Source organism: Euprymna scolopes, chromosome 38, assembly GCF_053919585.1.
Source record: "Euprymna scolopes isolate OS-2025 chromosome 38, ASM5391958v1, whole genome shotgun sequence".
NCBI classification, from domain to species: Eukaryota; Metazoa; Mollusca; class Cephalopoda; order Sepiida; family Sepiolidae; genus Euprymna; species Euprymna scolopes.
In genome coordinates, this window is record NC_136519.1 from 55,939,816 (window position 1) to 55,966,636 (window position 26,821).

The 26,821-nt window shown below is 31.3% G+C and overlaps 1 protein-coding gene across 7 annotated transcripts in view; it reads right to left on the minus strand.

Moving 5' to 3' along the window:
• Positions 1-250: 250 nt before the first annotated feature.
• LOC145263157 (uncharacterized) overlaps positions 251-26,821 on the minus strand; it is a 53,820-nt gene continuing 27,249 nt past the window's right edge. The window contains exons 1-3 of one of the 7 annotated variants that reach the window (XM_080120157.1): positions 14,114-14,251; positions 2,112-2,189; positions 251-1,672 (exon numbers count right to left, since the gene is read on the minus strand). In XM_080120157.1, the coding sequence (XP_079976283.1) occupies positions 277-1,641 (1,365 nt within the window). In that variant the 5' untranslated portion in view covers positions 1,642-1,672; positions 2,112-2,189; positions 14,114-14,251 and the 3' untranslated portion in view covers positions 251-276. Of the gene's footprint in view, positions 2,190-14,113; positions 14,254-26,821 lie in introns of those variants that run through there. The other 6 variants (XM_080120156.1, XM_080120162.1, XM_080120160.1 and 3 more) reach the window with 6 other exon arrangements.

Here is a 26,821-nt window from a genome sequence, read left to right on the forward strand (position 1 = left end):
AAGCCATAGAAACTCATCAATTTGAGAGTAAATGTTGATTAAATGTTAATTAAATGTTAATTAAATGTTGATTAAATGTTAATTAAATGTTAATTAAATGTTAATTAAATGTACTAAAAGTATTGTTAGAGGTGTCAATGAGAACACAGAAGAAATGAGATTACTTTATCTCATCATGGCTGATTATATATTATTTGATTTTTTTTTTAATTTAAGAAAGTCATATAAAAATTGATTGGAAAATACAAGATTCGTTGAAAACTACCATTCCTCATTTTATTCTCTTGAAATATGGCATTGAATATTCCAAAATTCTTCTTCCTTTTTATTATGTTGTTGCTTTTTATCTGCATTTTTCATCAAGGATGACATGTTCTTATGGATTGGAGGACGTTTTAAATCTTGATTAAGGTACACAAAACTGTCTTCGCTGTCAGACAGTTGATAAAAACTGTTTCCGCTAGAATCAAGCAGGGTGTCTTCAGATCTACCCGAATCGCTGACAATGTCTACTTTGTGTTGCAAATAATCATTGTTATGAATTGGCGGCCTCTTTAAATCTCTTGCCGTGGCACCAGATTTAATTTCCCATGATTCATAGCTGCTAGGAGAAGAATGGTTGGGTATTGACTCATCCAATTTTGGATAGAACCTCCTTGCTGGCTTTTTTTCTTTATGTGATAAGTCATAGTCACCATGGATTGGTGGACGTGGTAATTCATTTCTTTCATATTCTGAGCAAAGGTGATTTGGAGACGAACTGAAGGGTGATGCGGCAGAAAACTTACTCCTGTTTTCTGATTGGTCAAAAAACTTGTCGGTTTCAATATATTTAGAAGCTAAAGTAAAATGTATTTCACTATCAGCAACGTTTTCTTTCTGTATATTTTCAGATGATTTGTCTGGGCACTTACCATAGTGGTCTATATTAAGTCCAAACTTTTTCTTGCAATAACTACATTTCAGCATACTTGTAACTACTTCATTGTCATCAACTTCTTCTTCCTCTTCTAATTCTTCTTCTTCTTCTTCTAGTTCTTCTCCTTCTTCTTCTTCTTCTTCTTCTTCTTCTTCTTCTTCTTCTTTCTCTTCTTCTACTTCTTTCTTTTCTTTCTTAGAGGAGGAACCTTTTCTCGATTTTCGTCCAGACACGTCATTGACTTCTTCAGTACAAGGATCTTTTCTTGTTTTTCTATCAGGATTTTCTGGACACCTATAATCATGTGCAGAAACTCTTTTAAACATTTTCTTGCAATAGCGGCATGCTGTCAATTTTGTAGTTTCCTCATTTCCATCAACTTCTTTGTCAGAGGAAGTTTTTGTTTTTCTATCAGGATTTTCTGGACATCTATAATCGTGTGCAGAAACCCTTTTAAACATTTTCTTGCAATAGCGGCATGCTGTCAATTTTGTAGTTTCTTCATTTCCATCAACTTCTTCGTCAGAGGAAGTTTTTCTTGTTTTTCTATCAGGATTTTCTGGACACCTATAATCGTGTGCAGAAACACGCTTGAACATTTTCTTGCAATAGCGACATGCTGTCATGTTTGCAATTTCTGAATCTTGTAGTCTTGCTGGACATTTACCAACGTGTGCTGAAACATGTTTGAACGTCTTCTTACAATATTTGCAGGGTTCCATATTGTTGAATATTTTCTGATTATTTTATATTCTGAAAAAGATGGAAAAAAATGTAAATTTTCTGTCACAGTTTTTATCTCTATTCTCCAGTTAACAATCAATTCTTATTTCAAAATATTCAGAATCAAATTAAAGAATTGTTTCCATCTTCCAACCTTTTTTTTTAGAACCAATTTCTCAAAACAGTTTTTACTAATTTTTCCAGATGAATCTACAAATATTTGGTTTTGAAGTATTAAGTTTTAAACGAAAAGATTTTCTTCTTTCTCAATGCAGATCTCTTCATATATAGCTTTAAGCTTTACATAAGCACTGATTTCACAAAATAGACACCACTCAAATAAATGTATTTCTTGGAATCAGAGAATTCAGAAGAAATTTTTTTTATATCTGCATATAAATTTCTTGTTCAGAAAAAAAAAGATTAATTTCTTAAAGACAAATAAAATGAATTGTTCACTTCAGGTTACAGGAATTAGGATGAAGAATCTTTGATGATAAATATGTCCGACATCATCATGTAGAAAGGCTTGTCTATCAGTATTTCCCTAGAAAGATAAAAAAAACAAAGTAAATACAATGTTTTCATATGCACACACACACACACATATATATACTAACGAAAATCAATGATGAAAATAAAAATTGAAAGAATTACAATAGTTATTAATCCATCATAAATTCAAACAAGAAATTATAATAAAGAAAAAAAAAATTTTTTCTTTACTATAATTCCTTGTTTTAATTGGTGATGGATTAATAAATATTATAATTTATTCAATTTTTATTTTCATCATCGATTTTTCTTGTTTTTTTTTTTTTACTAATTTAATTTTTTAATTTGTTTTTTGACTTGTTTTTTAATTTACTAATTCATAATTTTAGCATATTTATTCATTCATGTGATTCTGTCTTATTGAAAATGTACTGTTATTTTATACACTAGGCCATTCTGCTTGTGTGGTGATATTACTTCTAAAATGCATGTGCGATATTAGACTGTATCAGAGTGTTAACTTTGGTTAAAATCGAACTATTTCTTCTTAAATTGGAATTTTTGGATTATCGATTTTTTATATTTATCGGAGACATTCTGATACAATTGGAATTTTTGGATTATTGATTTTTTATATTTATCGGAGACATTCTGATACAAAATTTTTTGGATTATTGATTTTTTATATTTATCGGAGACATTCTGATACAAAATTTTTGGATTATTGATTTTTTATATTTATCGGAGACATTCTGATACAAAACCCATCTAAGAACACTTCCAGACATATAAATTTGTGTGAAATTAAAAAAAAAATCAGTCCAGTGGTTTCAGAGTCAGGGAACGAACTTACACACACAGATAAAGTGCCTTTTATTTAAAAGTAGAGATATGTATAAATAAAAAAAATTATATATTTCTCCAAAATATCTGACCTTGATGGAGGGGGAGACTAAATTTTGCTATGGTTTCAAATGATCTGAAATAACAGTAGGGAGAGACTTGATTCCAAATATTTCTCATATGTTATATCTTCCTTCTTTTGTAAATAGGGTACGATTATGAATATCTCCAATATCAAATAATCCTTATTCACTGTGAAATTTACTTTATGTTGGAAAACAAAGAAGGGAGATATAACATATGAAAAATATTTGGAATCAAGTCTCACCTTGCTGTTATTTAAGATCATTTGAAACCATAGTAGCAAGTTTTAATCTCCCCTTCATCAAGGACAGATGTTTTGGGGAAATATCAGATATTTTGTAATTCATATGCAAAACTAGGAAAACAAATGACTAAGATTAAAACATTTTATGGATGTAAAAAAATAATGCCAAAAATAAGCTCTGGATGATAGATGATCCCCTTAATGTGTGACCTTAAGGGCAAATGTTACATAGCCCACTACACAATTCAGATCATTACCCAACGATCCTTCATTTGTTAAATTCTGATCAATAGTCACTGAGATTTGGAACTTATAAAATTCTGCGTTATTATACGGATATATCTATATTATTATATGGATATATCTGTACTGGTAGCTAAATTGAATATTGAAATGTCCTTTGATTCTACAGGACGAAACTACATGAAAATTTGCATTATAATATTATTCTATAGTTAAAATGTTATGACAATTCGTAAAAAAGAACCTATATTTTCAAACCAATAAAATATGCCAAAATTTGCCTAAATTTGTATATATAGTGTCCTGGCAGGCCAGCTTCAGTTTTACTGCTTAGGGATGAATTTTGCTTAGAGTTTTTTTTGCTTTGCTGTCTCCCTCGTGGCCTTGCCAGGCCACTAATATATATATATATATATATATATATATATATATATATATATATATATATATATATATATCTACAATTATATAAATGCAACTTTGTGTGTGACTTCGTTTATTATAGACTCAAAAACGGCTGGACCAATTTTTATGAAATTTTACACAAAGGTATTTGGTGTGCCTGGCAGTGATTTTAGCTAGGTTTTGCATCGAAATGTTTCCAACAAGTATTGGCACTTAATAATCGCTATGTATTATTGTCGTATGCAAATGAACATGACCGGCCATTTTTCCAGGTTGTTGCTTAACGACAAGCCAGACCGATGCTATTTATGTTATGGAATTGTTTGTACTACTACTACACAGTTCACACTGCACCCACACATGATCATTACAGCATGTTTTGTCTTTCATTCTTTCTATTTTTTTTGTTTGATGACATAACTGGTTAACGTTGTTCCAGAAGATGATTACTGATACAATTGGACAATTTACTTTCTTAAATCAACCATTCACAGACGGTAATACTTCAATTACAGTATAAATACAACTTAACATTTTTTTTATATTTTAAAATAGTTCTTCCATTTTTTTCATTAACTTGACGTTAATTAACACTTTAAATAACATTTATTTATACAAAATCATTAACTTACCAAAATTGATTTTTTCTTTGACTAACTAATAAAAACCAAAATCATAACAGCAATAAAACCTCATTGCTTATACATTACTTATACATTACTTATGCATTTATGAACACTTATTTAAAATTCTCTCTTTTCTCATTTAATCTAATAAATTTCAATTGAGATTTTTTTTTTGTAAATTTATATTTTTACATATTTATTTTATCTTACACTTCATAAGCATAAAAATGGCATTAAATCAACTCCCGACCAAGTTTGGATAATATTGCTAGTATATATATATATATATATATATATATATATATATATATATATATATATATATATATATATATATTGTGACATAATAATAGAGGGAAACATGTACATATTCAAAAACCTAACACAAACGTTTAAGATAAAAACAACCTAAACTGCACCTCAAAAAATGTAGTCTATATATTAAAATGCACCTGCGACAAATCTTACGTAGGCCAAAACCCTCAGCAACAGAGTTACGATATACAGAATATAAAAATCACAGAAAACAGACACTTGTTTGTTTTGCAGCAGATACATGCATGCAATAGAGGTAAATTCATGGTAATGCCAATTTTTCAAATTGACAACTACTTCTATTGCCTAACACATAAAAAATCTTCATAACAAAATTCACTCTTGCATTAAACAAATCTTATTAATAGGACATATAAACGAGCAAAATACAGAACACACTTCTGTACGCACACATATGTGTACATATGTACACTTACACACGGATAAGAACAGGCACATTGAAACGTGCACACTTTTACTTCATCCATGCGTGCCCCCCCCCCTACACACATGTGATAAAAAGAAATCACAGAAGTGAACAACTCAGGATATTATTGATTTTCTAAATCAAGGATTGTTAGTGTCCAACCACATAGAAGGGAAACTTCATGATGAGGTCTGCTTGCGTTAAGCAGACCCCAATATAACACACACACACACACACACACACACACACACACACACACACACACACACACACACACACACACACTCCCAAACACGAACATAAAAAGAAAAGAATCATAAAAAATAAAAAAGAGAACTCTCATAGATCTTGTCCAACCATCTTAACTTTATTAACTTAATTTGACCTTAGTTTGAGCTAATTGCCGACCAAGTCGAACTTGAATTGAATCAAACTATTTTTTCAGAGAGAGACAATGGCATATTTGTTCACAAAATAATATCTGAAGCTAGAAATGCTCTAATTATAAACATGTAAATATCTGTACATCAGACTTATAATAATAATTGGAAAAGTGAAAATATTAAATAGTAAACAAAAAACTAACAAATGTTGGTGGCTCGACTCCTTTACATATACATTTTCCTCTCATTAGAATCACACTACTTTTTATATATATATATATAAATCTCACCATCATCATTAGCAGTTCGTTGTATTTCTATGATGACACAATGTGGAGTATACTTAACACCTATGTATGTGTGTGTGTGTATATATATATATATATATATATATATATATATTAAGTAATGTGATTGATAATTTAAAATTTAAAAATCAAATTATAATTAAATTAAAAATCCGTTTCATAAGAAGGAACAACAACAAAATCAATTATCTGTATGATCGTTTCGGAAAACAGTGCTTTTTATTGTGGTAGAGATCAAGTTACGGACAATAATTATTACATATAGTTTTTTAATAAGCAGGGTCTCCTCGTCAGCAAATTTTGAAGGGTTTTTATTAAATTTAAAAGACACCATAAATAAACCTAGCATTAAAAGTAAGGCAGATGTATCTGAAAAAAATTGAAATAAAAGGTTTGGATTTAAAATTGATAAGAAAATTAATATGGGTTAGAGATAGAAAAGAAATAGAGTAAAATATAGATTTGAATTTAAATTATAAATTTGCTTTAAGTACAACATTACAAATATATACATGCATATATATGAAAAAATAGACACATACATACATATACATAGATATATATGTATATACATAAAAATATAGGTACAAAAATTTACCTTTTAATTTTTCGCCTTTTGAAATCAGGAACTATGGTTAAAATACTCATATATATGTTTGCTATAGCTTTTCACCTTATTGAATGATGAATTTTAAAAAAGGGGGGGGGACGCCCGTGCAATAAATTATTTCCGTTAGCATACTTTTGATTTAAAGACGCCACGGTTTATATTTCAAATGTTGCATTGAAATACACTCAGCTCATTAGACTATTGTTCTAATCTCCCTTAAAATATATATATATATATATATATATATATATACACACACCATACTTTCGGGTAATTGTGTCAATTAGCTAAAAGTGCTCTTTTACCAACCATGCATCTAAAGAGCACTTTTTTTAGTTGGTGCAATTACCCCCGGATTTGGTGCAATTACCCCAAAGTGTGTGTGTGTGTGTGTGTGTGTGTGTGTGTGTGTGTGTGTGTGTGTGTGTGTGTGTTAAACTCTCAATATCTGTGTGTGATGTTTCTGTGTTCCCTAATGAAAGAAAAGTTGGAGACTATATAAAATCTAAAATGTATTCTGGCCTGATTTTTGTTATCTGGCAGTTTTTTTTTTTTTAGATATGTATTGTATTGGAATGTGTTTGATAATCAAAAAAGAAAATCCAATGAAAGAAGGAACAGACAATTTTGACCAAAGTTAACACCTAACAGCACAAATGCATTTGAGAAGTTTTATTACCACACAAGCACAAGAGCCTGGCATATAAAATCAACAGTAGATTCTTTGATATGACAGAGTGCATTCAAAATGTTTCTGTTTAGAGCACAATTGAACCATGATACTTGACTTTTGTATTTTAAACTTTAATTCAAGCCATTATATATAAAAATAATTTTATAAAATCAACAGTAGGTTCTCTACAGTGCAATGTAGACTACAACGTATCGTGGACTAAGTCATTTGTGGGAAACATGTGAAGCTTCCTCCCATTGCACCATAGTAGGTCCCTGATTAGAGCATGCAATCGATTTGATTGGAAAATGGGTGATTTCACTGATTTCAATGACAGTAAAAGTATTGTAAGTGTGAAATATTATATAAAAGTTATCAGCTGACGAATCCTATTATCTTTGAACAAACAATGCACACAGCCATGACTTTTGTTAATAGCACACTTATGATTATTCAAAGATTAGGATGTAGATTAAAAAAAAAAAATGTTTTCATAGAATAAAATTGAGTGTTATTTCAAAATCCAGGAATTTTAATCTGAATTACAGAAATTAGATTAAAAATTGTTTCCAATGTATTTTTTAATTATTTTATTTAACATTTTCATAACAAATATCAAACGGAATCTGTTTATTGAGCTCTCCCTATTTCATCAACTTATTTTCGATTGACAATAGGACATGAGTAAAGAATGACTAAAAAAACAAACTAAAATAATGATGAATTTCTCAACTTGTCTCCCTTTTTAAATTTTAGTTAACTGTAATTTGAAATTTGCTGAACAAATCACTCATCTCTTACTATCTACATACTTTTCTCGTCCTCTCTCCTCCTTTGTTGATTCAATTGTAATCAACTAAAAAGCAAATGGCTGGAATAGCTCCTCTGTTTCTATTTGCTCTCCACTTCCAAGTTTTCACAAGAACGTGGTAAGTCAAAATATTTTCAACCAATAAAAATCATTTTAAACTTCAAAAGTAACAATCCTGTGCCAAATTAACCAAGCTTACAATGACAGAGACTTGGGTAACTGAAATCATAGTTCTTCCGGGTGACATAAGTGATGAGCCTCAAGTCTCATTATCAACAACGCCATCTTAAAATCACTTTCTAAAGGTTTTTAAAATTTATGAGCATTTAGAGAAATTGAAATTTTTACTTAAATCCACCTCCAAAGAAGGTACATTGCAACTGAAATGAAGTTAGCGTAAATTAGAGGCCAGATATATAGGAGCATAATAAGTGGGGAGTTTTGTAGCCAGAGATTTATTTATATTTCATTTAAATGTCTGCATATTTGTACAGTGGAAGAAACAAGGAGCAGGGAAGGAATTCTCAAGGCAGATAATTTGAAGAAAGAAGCTATTGGAGTAGGTTTTCTGGCATCTGGAGACTTTTATAATGGGGGTGGGTGGGATTTTGTTGATTGTCTGGTTGGTTAGGGGTATTTACATTGAGTTTATCAGGGCACATTTCATTGAATTACTTGACAACAAAGCATGGGTATGCAGCATTGTTGTGATGGGGTAGAGGTTCGAGCTAGGTAGATAATGTGGGACTTATTAAATTAGAGACATGCTTTTTTTTACACAGGAATCACCACTTATCAAGTCCCGAAAGCCACTCGAGGATAAGGATTAATGGGTATACATTAATCAATGTGATTATAGCATAGTAAACATAAGTAGTAGAATTTTTGTAAGTTGGATTACTTAGGGGGACGGTTCATCAAGAACTTGTTTACGTTGAACTTGAAGACAATCAGATTGTAGTCAGCTGGAAAGCAGGCCAACGGAAGACAGTTCCCCAGGCGTGCAGTTCTAAGAAAGAAGCTTTGTTCATGGAATCTACATTTAGGTTTAGGCACAGATAAAGAGTAATAAAGAGTGGTTCTGGCTAGACGAGTGTTTTTGTGAAAGTTTGGTGGGGGGGGTGCATAGATTGAAGCTCAGACGAGCACCTGCCATGGAAATATCGATAAAGCAGAGACACGCTAGCAACGTCTTTGTACTCTGTCTATGAGGAATAGACTAGTGGAGGGAATTTACATAGTGTGCTCGTATACGCAGTAAATACGCATGTAAATTAGATTGCAAAATAATAGATCACTTCTATATTATCAATTAGGAGAATATAGAAGTAAAGAGATGCAAAAATTTCTGAACAGATATGTCATAGTTTAGGGTGAAATTAAGGTAGAATAAAAAAAAAACATCGATTTGGGAATCTTAAGTAGCAGGAACCCTGGAGTGAATGTGGTATTATGGTGATTGAGGATTCTAATAGAAATAGCTTACACAATTATAAGATATAGTTACACGGATGACCATAGACCCCACCTCTTCCCACACCTTTGAATGGCCTGATGCCTAATTTATTTTTAAGGATTGCATCATTTTCTGAATAAATTTTTCAAAGTAGAAATGGGGAGTGGGTCACTAATACGTATAATATCGTAATAATTCTTTGTTAATATATCCAAAATATGTTAAGTTTTCAAAAAAGTTATTTTAAAACCTTGAGATCAGTATTTTAAATTGAATTTTTTTTTTTTTTTTGCTTGGGAAGTCACCGCTATTTAAAATTTATTTTTAAAATACATTTAAAAAAAAATGAATGACCAAAAACATTATAGACAAAATATCAATAAGAAATATCATAAAAATTCGCCCCCCCCCCGATATAAAAAAAATGTTTTCTTATGTACTTATCAAACTAGCTCCTATTCACTTGCCTCACTAAGAAGACAAAGTTAGACACGTGATCAGTTTTTAATGTGGTGAAAATCAGCACTAGTGGTTGATGTACTGACCAGATGGGTTTTTTTTTCCAAAGGCCACTCGAGGATAAGGGTTAATGTTTCTATGATAGTCATTGGGACAGTAGCGTAGTAACCGTTTCTGGTGGAAATTTGGTATGATTAGATTATTTATAAGGGCGTTTCAATAAGAACTTGTTTACATTGGACTTGAAAACGACAATATTGTAGCCATCTGGAAAGCAGATCACCGGAACAGAGTTCCACAGGTGAGCAGTTCTAGGTAAGAAGATTTGTTCATGGAATCCACATTTGGGTTCAGGCACAGATAAAGAATGGAGGAAATTATTGATAGTGTTTTTGGCTAGACAAATGTTTTTTGTGAAAGATTGGGGAAGGTGGATCATAGATTGGAGCTCAGTCGAACACTTGCCATGAAAATAACAATAGAGCAGAGACAGGTTTGGAACGTGGAAAGAGTTTGCAAAGAAGAGAAAAGGGCACCAACTAGATTACAAAGTCTGTTTTGAACTCTGTCAATGCAAGATTAGGACACTGGCAGGTGTGAGAAGTTTTCTAGGCTAGTAGAGGGAGTCTACCTTAGCTGTACCATTAATTTATTTACTGATTTTGACACCAGTAGCATGCAGAGGAGCGACGTTGCTAGTTTCTCTCTACTCTGTTGTTATTTTGTTGGATAGTGCTCAACTGGTTTTGTCTTTGAAAACATTCACAACAAGAACTCGTCTTTCTATTACAACAAATACAAACTTTTTTAGTGTGCTTAGTGTCAGGTGAAATTTTCATGAGTTCCTTTTAAGGGTATCCCATCTGTGGAACACATTAACGCTGGACCACTTTCCTGCAGATTACAACTTGGTCATTTTCAAAAACAATATCAACGAGTATCTACCTAGAACCTTCTCAAATATTCAGATAGATTCTGACAATCATCCCATCCCATTAATCCTTATCCTCAAGTGGCATCTGGCCTTGATAAGTGGTGACTTCCTTGAAGAAAAAGTCTGGTCATACCCAGGGCCAACTCTTTGATTGTATGCCCCAATGTATAACTCCTAGTACTGAGAAAAGGAGATAGTTTGAATATGATTGAATACCCCCCCAATAAAATCTCTATTCAAACATATATAAAAGGCACTTTGCGCGCGCGTGTGTGTGTGTATGTGTGTGTGTGTGTGCACTTGTTCCCCATGGATTCTAGAACAGATGGGCCAATTTTTTGTGAAATTTCACACAAATCTACTTGCATATTAAATTTTAATTGAAGTCATTATATAAAAATAATTTCATAAAATCCACAGTAGGTTCTTTACAGTGCAATGTAGACTACAATGTATTGTGGACTGAGTTAGTAGGGGGAGGGGCTGGGATGTGAGCTCCCGGTGTACCTTAGTGGGTTCCTAATTAGAGCAAGCAATCAATTTGATTGAAAAATAAGTGATTTTACCGATTTCGATAACAAGTATAGGAAGCGTGAAACATTCTTTCATCCTCATTCAATCCCGGGCAACATCGAGTCTCCCTGTTAGTAAATAAATAAATAAAAGTTGGATGCCCGGAGATACAACTTTGTCGCCTCTCTGCTTTGTAAATCATTCTATAAAACCATTACATTTAATATTTTTGGTGACAAATGTGTTCTATCTAAATATTATATGAGACCCGACGTTGCCTGGAATTGAATGATGACCCATATTTTTATTGTCATTAGAATCGGTGAAATCACCCATTTTTCAATCTTTTTCAGTTTTTGCCTGCTCTAATGCACAGTGCACTGGGAGGAAGCTTCACATGCCTCCCCGCAGTGACTTAGTCCACAATGCATAGTAGTTTACATTGCACTGTAGAGAATCTACTGCTGATTTTATAAAATTATTTTTTATAAATATAATGGTTTGAATTAAAGTTTAAAATGCAAAAGTCAAATATCATGCTTCCATTGTGCTCTAAACAAAAACATTCATTTCGAATATGCCCCTGTCATTTCTAAGAACCTACTGTTGATTTTATGTGTCGGGCCTTTCGGCTTGTGTGGTAATAAAATTTTTCAAATGCACTTGTGATGTGAGATTGTGTAAGATGTTAACTTTGGTAAAAATCGCCTGTTCCGTTTTTCATTGGATTATTTTCATTATCGATACTTATTGAAGACATCCTGATACAAAACCTATCTGAGAACACTGCCAGAAACATAAAGTACCTTTGTGTGAAATTTTATAAAAATCGGCCCAGCAATTTTCGAATCCATAGGGAATGAATTCACATGCACACACAAAGTTCTTTTTATATAATAGTAGATATTTTTCTCAGTCGGTCTCTTTCTCGGAAACTAGTGGATGATCTGGCTAAAATTTTCTAAGGTTCTTTGTTATGATAAGGTGCAGTAAAGTAAGTATTATGGCATCCATTTGATACACAGTTAGAGATTAATACGGATTAGTCAACACAATCTCACATTTAGAAGTTTTCTCGAAAACTGTTGGCTGATCTGGTTGATTTTTGTATGGGACTATGCTATGATAAGGTGCAGCGAACTAAATATTATGGTATCCGTTTAATGCACAGAAAGGGATAAATAGGAATTAGTTTTTAATGCAAAAATGAGCACAAATTTAACCATATTCAAATCAACTTGGCATAAATTACTTATTTTAAGTCAACAGTTTAGAACTTTTGTTCATTATTAATGAGTTAAAACGTTTACTTTAATTATATTACATAAATTTTTTTGTGAGTAAAGCATTAAATATAATCGTTTTATGCAATCATATGTATTGTATAGTACTCAGTGGCATTTTTTAGAAAATCACATGAAGTTAATAATATTAACCAAATAGTCGGTTTAGTGAAGTTTATAAAATAAGTTAGCGAATCGACATGTACACTTTATGCTAATTCACTCAAAAAAAAAAAAAAAAAAATGAGATTCTGGATTTTTTTTAGGTGATTAAACACACTGAAAAACTTGGCTGTAAAAATAAAAATAAAAAATGATTTAGAATTTAGAATAGGAAAGTAATCAGATAGCATTTCTAAGAATGGAACGATTTCTAAGAATGGAACGATTTCTAAGAAATGGTGGATGAAAAGGAATACAGGATTACATGTAAACAGCCTGGAAAAAACTGGTATTAAAAAATGCTCTCCTTAATACTACCCCTAACCTTAAGTCTGCATGGTAAAAGAAAAATTATGACCACTAACCATAAGTCCAGGTGGTAATAGGTTCCCAACCTATAAAAATTACATGTCCTGCTCTTTTTTAATCCTACTATTAACCATAGGTCCAGGTGGCAATAGACAAACACACACGCGCACACATAATCCACCCAAATACTGACAACTAATTTCCAAGAAATTAAGAAAAAAGGCCTAAAATATTTTATTAATGCGTCATCTTTTATCAAGGCCCAGGACCACACGAGGATAAAGGTTAAAGAAATTGTCAGTTGAATGATGATTGTCTCCATAGAAACAATGGGTGGGAGGGGGCAGAAGTATTTGTTTACATTAGTAAACAAATACTTCTACCCCTCCCACCTTGAAAACGACCATGTAATCAGTTGAAGTTTCATAGATGGGATGCTGTAGGAAATAAAGTTTATTCATGGAAGTTTCGTTTTTCTTTTCTTTTTTTTTTTTTGGCAGAGAAAGAGAAAAGAAAATTCTATGTCGTAACTGTAGCTAAACGAGTTATTACTATCATAAAAACAAAAATTGGTTACACATTCTTAAAACGCTATCTGATTAAAAAGTAGGTGATTATTTCACGTTAAATTTATATGCTAAACTGATCCCATACTCAAAACTTTAAAAATTTATTTTTATTACTCAGTTTTTCAGATAGCTTGTAGAATTTCATTTTCCGTTTTTGGGTAAACGAGCATAGGGTGTAAGTACTGAAATTTAAGCGATGTAATTTTTACAATTAAAGGTACAAGTTTTCATCCAGAGTTGAGGGGCCATTCCGTTTGTTCAGCACAAAAAGAGTAAAATGTGATTCCAAAGTCAATAAAACAGTCCACCTTCCACTTACCTTGTCGAAGCTGCAGAAACGGTTGTAGCAATGACCATATCTCGGTCAGAGTAATTACGCATTTGACCGAAAAGAAGACTACTTTTTGCATAGACTGACAGCTGTTCGCAACTCACAAGTAGGCGAATAGATATGTATGTGGGTGGGTGGCAGATATGTATGTGGGTGCCCTCCCAGCCTGTTTGTTTTGGGTGTGGCCATTAGAATAATAATTCTATAAATAATCTAGGATTGGCTCATGGCTGTTTTTTGTAGAGTGAAATTCAGATAAAAAAAAATGTAAAAAAGAAACTAACAAAACTAACATTACCACTATTATAATAATAGTTATGATGCAAGTGAAATTGTACAGCGTGACGATTTATGTGCATAATACACATAAAGAAAAACTCTTCTTTATTTAAGAGAGCAATGTGTATTTATTTGTAAATATATATCCGTTCCGTCGCATAAAAATCTCCACATCAATAAAGCAAATTTACATAATGAGATGTTTTCTTTTTTCTTTCTTTCTTTTTTTTTATTTAACTTTATGCTTTTTATACCAATTATGCAGTGTGAAGCCTACAAACGAAAAAAGTGTAAAAACAAAAAATATATATATATGAAAAAAAAAAAAAAAATGAAATATACAATAAATAAATATTACCATAGCCCCAAAAGTTACTTTTCAACCTACTTGTCTCATTTTATTTTTGTGTTTTTAAGTAGTTTTAAAATATTCCCTTTTTTACGAGTTGGTAGCCAATATAGGAAACAACGAAGAAGCATGTTATTGGCTATCTTGTTGATTACCAACACGTATAAAGTGAATATTTTTCATTAAAAAACTTAGAAAAAAAAAAAAAAAAGGCCAGGTAGGTAAAAAAGTAACTTTTATTGGCTATGGTAATATTTATTTATTGTATATTTCATTTTTTTACTCTTAGTCATTTGTTGGCTTAATGGCACAATTCCCTACCGATGTATACCGTTTCCTTTCTTTTTTTTCTTTTTTTTTAACATTTTCAGTTCGAGACTTTAAAAATTTTTTTTAAGTAACATAAACATTAGGAGAGTCGAAAGTGAACCTTGGGTTTTCTTTCGACAACCTCTTGACTCTTGCTTCCCTTATTTTGCCCTTTAGTCCTCACATTCTATGAGCGATGTTTCTGACAAAGAGGGACGAATTACTGTTTTCTGGATCAGAATCTACTTGTATAAAACTTATCGTTGGCTAGATTTTGATCTTGATATAGTATTTTTACTCTTTACATCAAGTGGCTTCATGTTTTGTCTGGCGCGATTTCCACAAAAAAAAAGAAAAGAAAAACCGTATGTCGGTTTTTCGAATAAAATTGTTTAAGATGTTGACGTGAGCATCGACAATTTTCTTTCAATTTCATTTTGCACCATTTCACATCCACTAATGTCTTTGATGTTAAAACAACCAGCGTCATTTTGTAAATGTCTCTCTGCCCTCCTTGGGACATGATGGGATAATATTTTTTCAGATTCCGATACAATTACCGATTTGATATTTCTGCATTTATCAACCCACAATTTCCACAAAGTTACTCGGGTGTGCCTGGTGGATGATGGGAAGAACCGGAAATGGTCGACAATTAGTTTTCTGAAATATTAAGACATTATTTTCCAATGTATTACTTTATGAATTTCAATGATCGTCGCCATTCTTAACATGGGGAGAGGGCGGTTGTAACAATTTGTGTTTTTTTGTAATAAGACTCGCTTGGCCATTTCCGATGGCCATTTTCGATTATTTCCATCATCTGCCAGGTACACCTGAATAACTTTGTGGAAGCCAAAGGTTCATAAATGCAGAAGCAGCACCGATTCTAATTCTAACATCACCTAAAAATGTGGAATTTCATTTTTTTTTTTTGGTGAGGATGGAGATTTAATGGAGTGTTCTCATCTATTTTAAGTGCGGAGATAATTTGTTATTTTTTAATTTGACAAACATTTTAATGTTTTCCTTTTATGTATTGCATCCAAGATTTTGGATTCCAAAGATGGAGTGTAGAGCACGCATATGGAATTTCTTCTATTTTTTAATGCATTTACAGTACAACATCCATGTCTCACATCTATAGAAGAGGAAGGGAAGAACCATTGCATTGTACACTTTCAGTTTTGTACTGAAATATATTGTGTGATGACTGAGCATTTTGTTTCAGAGTCTTCCTAAAGTTTAGCTGGCTTTGTTGATCTATGCATTAATTTCTCTGTCCAAGGGCCCATTGGAGAAGATAGTGTTTCCTAGATATTTGAAGTGTTCCACATTCTTCAGCTGAATGTTGTCAATGACAATGGTCAGGCTTTGGGATTTGTTTCAGGTGCAGACTGACAAAGCAGCTCAGTTTTACTAAGGTCAAACAATTTGGAGGCTTCTGAAAAGCGATTTAGTATCAATTGCATATAGGATTCAGCATGCACCACTAGAGCACAGTCATTGGCAAATAGAACTTCTTGGATGAAATCTAGAAAGCTCTTGGTCTTGCCACTGAGTTAATGCAGGTCAAAAAAGAAACGGTAGGAAATGTAGACCCGTTGGTCCATGTCTTTCACTATATGAAACAGCATGCAAGTGAAGAACATGTTAAAGAGTACTGGTGCTTGTATGCAGCCTTGATTCACTCCATTGCTGATCTCAAAAGTCTTAGATTCTATACAACTGTGGAGAACTTGTCCTGTCATCCCATCATGGAAAAGCCTAATTATTGAAGTAAATTTTGATGGCAATCCAATATGCCCAAGCAGAGCCCAAATGATCTATAAATTTGTAATTTTACTGATAGTTTAAAAGCAAATATTTATCCTTTTATCATTAGTACCAATAATAGAAAATTAAGCTCACAAAATAAATAAATAAAAAAATAAATAAAAAAATAAAAATAAAAAAAATCGTTTTTGGAATCAGAAATTAAGTTAAAATTTTTCCGATTCTGATACTCCACAAAGTTCTGATTGTTCCAATCTTCAATTCCAATTAATCATCAAAACATTATTCCTAATAATCAATTTACAAAAAATTAAGGGGATAAAAAAATGAAACCAAAATCATCAGTTGGCATTTTTCTTTCTATTTAGGCCAGCAGAAATGACTCACGTTTTTGTTCAACTCATAATAGTTCAGTCCCTAATCATCCTATTGAAATTTTAAAATAATTTGAAATTAAATCCTCCACTAAATAAAAGGTTTGTGATAAATGTTTTTTTATACTTTATATCATCAGAAATGGTAATAATAATTTTGTGTATGAAAAATTAAATTACTAATTCCAATACCTCCAAAAGTTCCAATTTTTTATTCTGATTAATCTAGGCACAGCCAAAATATGGAAGAAAAACCAAATTGTTTTTTTTAAACGGATAAAAATCCATTATTCTTGAATAATTTTTTCCCCAGAAAGATAAAAGCCTGAATTTTATCATATGAAAAGCAAAATAATATAAAATTTTTTGTACTATTTTTAATAGAATTTTAAATTTTCCAAAAAAAACATTACCATTTTTGTCTTGATGGATAAAACATTTAAATATTTTTTTGAAAAAGGTTTTTGAACCAATTAATTTTTTTTGCCTAAATAAGATTTAGGATGATTTGCTATAAGAATATGCAAAAATATTATTGCATAAGTTCCTGAATTTCAAATAATTCCATCTTTTATCTCACTGTATAGATTTCATGTGGTGAAATTAAAAATACTAAAATTTAATGATAGTTTGGAAGAAACTATTGTAGACGTGATAGGACTAAATAAGTTCATTTAGTCCTGTAAATTTCCATGTATTTTTCATAAGTAACATATATATATATGACCATTTTGGGAATGCTAGGTGCTGTATGTGTTGGAGACAACTCCTGCATCTAGTATCACCTGTCTTGCCACCAGGACCAAGTGTTTCTGGACGAGAGAGTGTTGTAGATGCAAAAGTCCCTCACACTTTAAACTAAGTCAAGTGCAAGTCATAGCAAAAAGAAAAAGGGTCAGATAAGAACTGTTTGTCAATACAAACAACTGTGTGCAGGCTTTTATGGTCTACCATTGGTGAGTTAATATCAAGTAACAACAAATTACAGAAAAAAATTATCATATTTTTAGTAAAATGCGCAGTTATTTATCGATTTTTTCTTTCTTTTTTTGTAGCGATTCTTCAGAGCATTTCCTATTTAATGGTATATTAGCAATATTGGGCTCACTAACAGAAAATTCTTAATTTATTTTTCAAAGATTTAAAAGTAGTGTTTTTCATAAAAATATATAATTTTTGTTTTTTGCTAATCTGAAAGATAATTATTATTAACATATTCAATGAATTTCACACTTCAAAACACAATGGATGAAAAATCAAACACATTCAAAATTCAGATGTTTAACCTTAAAATCTGATATGTGCACAGTTGTTTTTTTTATTGTTTTATCTACAATCCTCATCCTCCCCACAATATATTTTGTTCAGTTTCGGCTGATTATTTTAAGCATATTTGTAACTACAAATAAAGAATGGGGGGGGGGTTGTAGGCAATATATATATATATATATATATATATATATATATATATATATATATATAAATATCGATTATGAAAAAATAAAGTATACCATTATAAAGTTCATTCTTCACTTAATAATCGGTGAAAATTTCCTATTGATTCGATAATTACTTGCTTTTTGGTAGATTTTATAAAGAGACGCTGTCAAAAAATACTTACTCCCTTCTTGACCATGCCTCGATTAATCCTTTCAACACTACTCCCAATAATCAAGGGAGGAAAATTAAACAAAAATATCATCAGATATGAGTCACGTTTTTTTTCAACTCGTAATAGTTTAGTTCCTAATCATCCTATTGAAATAATAAAAAAATGCATTAGAAAAAAAATCAAACAATGTAAAATAAATAGCAAGTCAGACAAACCTCACCGTCTAAAAATAATTTGGAAAGAAATCCTCTACTAAATAAAAAGTCAGTGATAAATGTTTCTTTTCTTTTATATCATCAGAAATAATAATAATAATAATAATTTATATATGAAACATTAAATTACTTAAATTAATTCTATCATTTTTTTATATTAGTGTAAACATTGGCAAATCATAAATTTTATTTTTGACGAATGGTGTACATTAGTTTATATAACCAAATCCAATTAATAATAACTACATGAATTGAGAACAAACAAAAAACGGGGTACTTGTACAGTTTAATCAAAACATTAAAAAATAAAAATATAAAAAAAAAGTTATATTGTACGTATCCGTTTTGGGCTGATGTTTTCTAAAAAACAATTTCACTTAATTTGATCGAGTAATTTTTTGGGTTTTTTTTTGTTTTTTTACAGCGAAAAAACTCGGTTTTATGACAGCACGCTGAAGGTAGCCATGTTTGGATTTTTAGAACATGCCACAAGGAGATAACTCAGTTTAAAGCGCCAACACCCCCTCCTCATCTTAAATATTTTCTTCCTAAAAATCGAAACATGGCTATCTTTTGATCGATATCATAACAAAACTACTTGAGCAAATTAAGTGATTTTTTTTTTTGAGAACTTCATTCCATAATGGATACGAACAATATAACCTTTTTCGATATTTTCATTTTTTAATATCTTGATTAAACTGTACAAAACGGTAACATGACGCATGAACATATTCAAGTGTAATGTGACATCTCACTGCCCAACTCCCTGCATAGTATCCGTGTACATTTGGTCCCAAATAATCGCCCCTTACGTCAAAGTGACACAGTGACTTGTTTATGGTGAAAATAGCAGTAAAAAATAAAAAAATTTTACATGAATTGAAAACAAAAAAACAAGCAAAAAAAAAAGTTAACATGACGCCATCTTTTTTTAAACATGTATACTAAAAAATCACAACATATAAGACAAATTTATTTTACAAAACTTTAATTAACACACTGGAATAATGTTGAACAGGGAACAGATAAAGTTGACAATTTCAGCGAAACAACAATGGAAACATTCCAGGAAAGAGAAAGAGAATGCTCTCAAAATCTACACGAATCATGCATCCTGCTTCAAACAATTTACAAAAATACCTCGACACTTGAGCGAACAGTTGACCTCTAGAATTAAATTGGAATTATCGGCACTTAAGCATATCATCACCGGAAAGAGTAGTAACGAGGTTTGAACTTTACTTGTTTTCATCCAAGGAGAGTTCTGTTTGAAAAAAAATCACTTAATTTAATTCAATAAATGCTTTATTAATTACTTTTTTATTTTGTGTTATTTTAAAATATTTCTTTTTCTGATATCTATCTAGTTTACGACCCCTTTGAGTGATGTCAACCATCACAAGGTGAATGACGTTTCCGAGTAGATTATGGACATTTGACACACAGTTAGGAATAGATCTATTCCATTTCAAGTTCCAAATGATAATAATAAACTTCAAAATGAACTTATTTTAAAGTAAAAAAATTAATCAACTTCAAAATGGATCAATCAACTTCAGAATGGATCAATCAACTTCAAAATGGATTAATCAACTTCAAATTGGAAAAAAACTTCAAATTGAGAATTAACATAATACAAATAAATTTAATATTTATTCTTTTATTTTTACTTCAAAGAGATGCAAAATAATATAAACGTTCCAAAGAAATTTATTTAAAATTTAATATCATCTAAGTTAATTTTAGAAGGAAGTAATCACTGTATTCCAAATATAAAGTTAGTGCAAGTATCAGGGGAAATATTGTTAATAGCCTCGGAGATCATCGCTTCTAACTTGCTGAGACGAAATTCTTTAGTTGTTAAAGACCTCTGGCCATCACCACTTAAAATCCCAACAATTGAGTCTGCCATACTTCTTTTTACTTAAGATTTTTAACATCTCACTTTGAATTTGATTAATCCATTTGAATTTGATTAATCCATTTGAAGTTGATTGTTCCATTTAGAAGTTGATTAATTTTTTCACAAATAATTTTTTAAAAATAAGTCCATGTTGAATTGATTATTATCATTTTGAATTTGAAATGGTATAGAAGATCATGAGGATTAGGATAATCTTCACAATCTGGAGAGTGTGTGATTGTCTAGAAGAGCCTAATAGGGAATGAGCTATAGAGAAGCTGTGTTGCTACCAGCTGCGTCTGTGTAACTGAAGAAACCAAGTCAACTACTGTGGCAGACATTAAAATCCTCAAATATGTGTGCATGGATCTTAATATCTAAGAAGAGTACTGCATCTATAGTCTCAGATAGGGTTGATTAGGGTGGAGTCCTGATTCGAGGAAGAACATCAGAAAAATATCTGGAGTGTTGTAAGCTTTTTATGGCTTTCTTATTATTTTACATAAATAATAATTATTAATAGAAATATTATAATTATTGTTGAAATAGTTTGAACTTCAAATATTGTGTTGGCCTTTTTAAATTATGGCTTTTGCTATTATACAAACATTATCTATTTGATAGTAATTATTAACAAAAACATTATAATTAAGTAGTTTAAGTTGGAAGTAACAGTGCAGTAAATGTGATATTTATATAATGACTCTTCATTGGACAAAATCTTGAATTAGCTTTCTTTCTAATCATAGAAATCCAGTGTGTAGTTTAAGAAACTGAGCACAGCGTCTTTTTCCATCTTTTTTATTCTTCATCTTTTCTATTCTCCATCTTTTTAATTCTCCTTCCAGAAAGAACACACACGGGTGTATGTTACAATCCAGCCAGGATCCTTTAGAGTCTGAAAAGTTTTCAGCAATCTACTGACTGATCTCTCTTTTTTCCAGTATCTTTCATCTCTCATATCGCATGTGGATAATCTTTAAAAGCTGATTCTGGTCGTCTGGTTTAAGACCTCAATAGACAAATAAGAGACTTTCATGACTTCTAAACACTGGGGCCAATGAAGCATATACACAGTAGAATGCACAAGTACACAACTTCATAGTCACATACATTCTCTTACTAACAAAACAGAGGCATGCTAATACACACACACACATAGCGTCATACTAATTCATTAACAAATGTAAGTGTATACAGTATTAGCCGAAACTAACATATGTACTCAATTTCTCACCCGGGAACATTTCTTGGATAGTTAGAACTCTTATTTTTCATAATCGTCATTTTTCAGTGTTTTAATATGAATATGTTGAATAAAATTAGAGAGTTTGACAGTGAACAACAGAAGAAAGATCTCAGTATGGGACGAGGACAACAGATTGTGTTTTTTTCCCTAGCCACGACGGTATCTATCTATCTATCTATCTATCTATCTATCTATCTATAACACACACACACACACACACACACACACACACACACAGTTAACTTATTGTTGTTATCGTAGGTAGCGTAACCACTGATATGATCATAAGTAGGGCCACAATATCATATCCGTTTTGAAGTAGTTTTGACTTCAAAACAATAGAAAAATCTAAATTTCGTGTATTAATAAAGCATTGCTTTCTTATCTTATCATCATAATATTCAGTTTAACGTCCAATTTACTGGCATAATATTGTACACATTTTATAAATTGACTTCCAAAATAACTTAACCTAACTTTCTAATGTGAAAAATACTAGCAAAGTAGTGGATTGATAAGTTTTGTTTAAACTTTTGTCAGAAATTAACAGGTTATATGCTGACTTTAAATGTTGTCGTACAGACACAAACGATGCCAAATACTCAGGTCGCCCAAATTCGGCAATTGTCCTAGAAAGTATTAAAAAAAGTCCACAAACTTATTTTAGCCAATTGTAAATTGAAGTTGATAACAGAGAAATCAAAGATATCAAAAGACAATCTATTCGCCGTTTTGCATGCACATTTATTCAAAATTTGTGATCACAGTGGCTAATATGTTTATTTACAGCTGATCAAAAACACAAACGCATTGTCAATGCAAAGCATTGTTTGAAACTGTTTCCATGCATCAATATGAAACATACATACATCACTAAGCTGAACGTGAGAGCCGACTAAAGATGCAGACATAAATCAGCAAGCAAGGTTTTGGTTTCTTTTTCTTTTTAAAAAAGAAGAACCATCAACAGCAAATATCATAATTGATATGTTTGAAGAAAGAAATCACTAAAAATGATGAAGAAAAAAGTATTCTTTTACCAAAACAATGTATCGTGTCACAACAATGGAAAAACTACATAAACTGTACATCAGATTACTTTCACACCCAACCTAGTTTCTGGATTTGGCCTCCAGCGGCTACTGGTTGTTTATAGACAGCAAAAAAATGCTCCAGGGAAAGAGACTTGGGTCTAATGAACAAATGATATCGGAAACTGATATTTGGAGGTCAGACAAATTGTTTTACAAAAAATGCATTGGAATTAGTGTATCACCCTTAAAGGAAACTATGTTGATAAAGTTGAACTTGGTTATATTTGTTAGGCCTGGCAATTGTTGAATGATATGTTAAGTTATTGAAAGAAACCGTTGACTTCAGCTTTTTCAATCAAGAACAAATGCTTACAATAACATTCACTGTCACTGCTACTTCAAAGAACATAATCAATACAGTGAGATATATATTAGCATTGCTTTTGATGCACTCAACACTATTTTCGATATAAATAAAACATTCTTCATCTAATGTGGAATGTTATTTTCAAATAATGAACTTTGAAATTTAAAAAAAAATATGAATATAATTTTTTTTAGTAATTTTGAAATGTGAAAATAACATTCTATATTTAAATTATTGGAGAATTTTACACGATTTCAAAAAAATTAAATTTACAGAAAATAAAATATAAAATCTAATGCAAGTGCAATTTTCCTTATTATTAATTTTTTGGTATTATTATTAATGAGTACCCTCAGCTAAATCATCCCTCTCGCTCCAAAAACCAAGATTTGTTTAAAGAAATAAAAATAAATAAATAATGATAATAAGAAAAAGAAATATAGAAACTGCAACAAAAGCAAACAAATAGTGGAATACCACATGGAACCAAGAAAACTGAAACTGAAAAATTCTAATTTCCCTCCCCCCCCCCTCCCCCCCCCCAAAAAAAATAAATGTAGTGTTACCACACCAGATAGCTGAGAAAAGTCAAGGGGAATTGAAAGATCAAGAAGAGAAAGCACTAAACAGACCTTCACTAGATGAGAGTGAAGTGCACTGGGACCATGAAAATTCTTGTTGCCACCCAAGTTTCGGTGAAGACCAATGGTTGTTGCCAGTGAGAAATCAATGCTAAACGGCTGTTGAAATAATACAAAATCATTTGCAAATGTTATCAAAATAGTCAGAGAGTACTGGAAATCTGGGAAGACCTGTTGTCATCAAGATTCCAGGAAACACTACCGGTTATTGTCAGTGAGTAATCAATTTGAAATATTTAAAAAATTCTGACTCAATTTGTTTACAGTGACTAATTGATTACACAAAATATGACATAAAACAATCAAATTCTAAGATTTCAGAAAATCCAATATTTTATAAATATTGTTCAGAAAAACATTTTTTCACAATTTTTACAAAGTTTTTCATGAGTGTTACACATAAAATTTGTTTTACAAATAAATGAAGAAATTACTTTTTTTTTAATGAAATGACAATACATATTATACACAATTTTGATAATAAAGTGACATGAACAAGAACATAAAACCAATAAAATATATATATATAAAATGAGAGAATTTTAAATAAAACATAACTGATAAATGCTTGACACATTATGTATTATCAACATTAATTAGATTGCCATGTGAATTATATAAATAATGTTTTAAGATAATTTTAAAACTGGTTCTTGAGTTAACTTATTTCAGTAAAAAAAGAACAATCATTTTGGAAAAAGATATTGGACAATGCCCTCTTTTCATAGTGAAATAATTCATATGAGAAATTGACAAAAAATTTTGTCAAAGAATGTCTGCAAATGTTCAATTTATCACCAAACAAAACAGAAAAAACTGTGATATCCAATAAAAGTTTTAAATTAGCACAATCTATTTCTTTTATAAAAATGTCCATTTTTCAAAAGTAAAAATTATATTAAATATTTCCTCAATTGGACAATCTTTTCTTGTAGCATAATCAGCTGTGCATAAAAAAACATCTTTAGAAATCCTAATTTCAAAATCTGGTAAGTTATCAAATATTTTGTATAACATTTCATCCAACAATTGAATAATTAAATAATCTAACGATATCAAATTTCCACTACAAACAATTATTATGCAACTGTCCCAATAACTACAATGCACACATTAACCCTTATCCTCGAGTAGCATCTGAGCCTTGATATGTAGCATACACTTTGGAAAAAAAGTATTCACCTCTTGAACAATTATGTCCTGAATCAAAGTTGCATTTTTTTACATCAACATTAAAGTAGCAATTTATTTTTGTCAATATGAAATTTTCAATAATATTCTGAACAGTTATAAAATTGCCACACTCATCAAAAACCTTAATGCCAGCAAAGCAACTATATTTAATATTTAAAACAGCAGCTGGAATTAGCACCCATTCTTGCAAAGTTCTTCAACCAATGCCTAAAAGAGAAATGCTTCCCAATACCTTGGAAACCCTCATTAATCTACTCAGTATTTAAAATTATTGGAGATTGGTCTTATGCATCTCAGTAAAAACCAATTAGTCTTCTGTGTGTAATGAGTAAGTTGCTTGGGCCCATGTTAAATAGAGAAATTTCCAACCAACTCAACAAAAGCAACCTACTCAGTGACAAGTTTTATTATTTCTGTCTTGTGAGATCTACAGCGGATGTACTGACTATAAATTCACATAGTATCAGCGAATCTATCAATGAAGGTTTCCTCTCAAGAGCAATAGCTCTTGAGATATCAAAGGCATTTGATAGGATTTCGCATGGAGGTCTGGTTCGCAAAATTTCCAGCTAACACATCAAAAACAAACCTTCTAGCTTTTCACCATAAATGCTCTGATCCCCTCGTGAATCCAATTGATATGAATGGCTCTCATCTTAAAGAAGCTCCCTGCTTCAACATACTTCTGGGTCTGACCTTCACTCCTCACCTGAAATGGAAGACCTATATCAAATCTGTTGCTAAACTCGCTGGAAAAATGGTTGCATCATTCTACCACTCCAGAAGGTATCTCATTCCCGATGCAATCCCCTACCTGTATAAGAGCCAGATATGTCCTAAATGGAGTACTGTTGCCACATCTGGTCAGGAGCTGCTCAGAGCACCATATTTTGCTTTGAAAAATTAGAGCTAGATTAAAGAGCATCTTGAATGAAGCCATAAACGTTGATTGTACATTGTGGTTCTGATAACTATATTCATACCATATATATATACTAGTAAGAATGATAGAGGATGTTCCTTAGGTACCTGCTAATTCCTTCATCTCACATCTTATGCACATCATACACCTGGAATGTGTTCAATGGTTGGTAACTAGGATAATCGGACTCTCCATGCTTACCTACAAAAGTGACTTAAGCAGAAGAGGATGTAAAAAGACTGGATTCTGACATACAACAACAGCAACAGAAATTTAAATGTAATTTTGAAGGAGATTTTCACTCCAGCACCAAATTGTAATTTCCAAAAGATGCTGTACCACTGTATTGTTTGTTTCAATAGAAAAAAAAAGTCAGCTTTCTGCGTCCATGTTTTTGCTTTGTGGAAAAATCTATGAGAGGAAGTCGTATGACTTCCATATCCAGTTTTAAAGTGACCTCAGACTATGA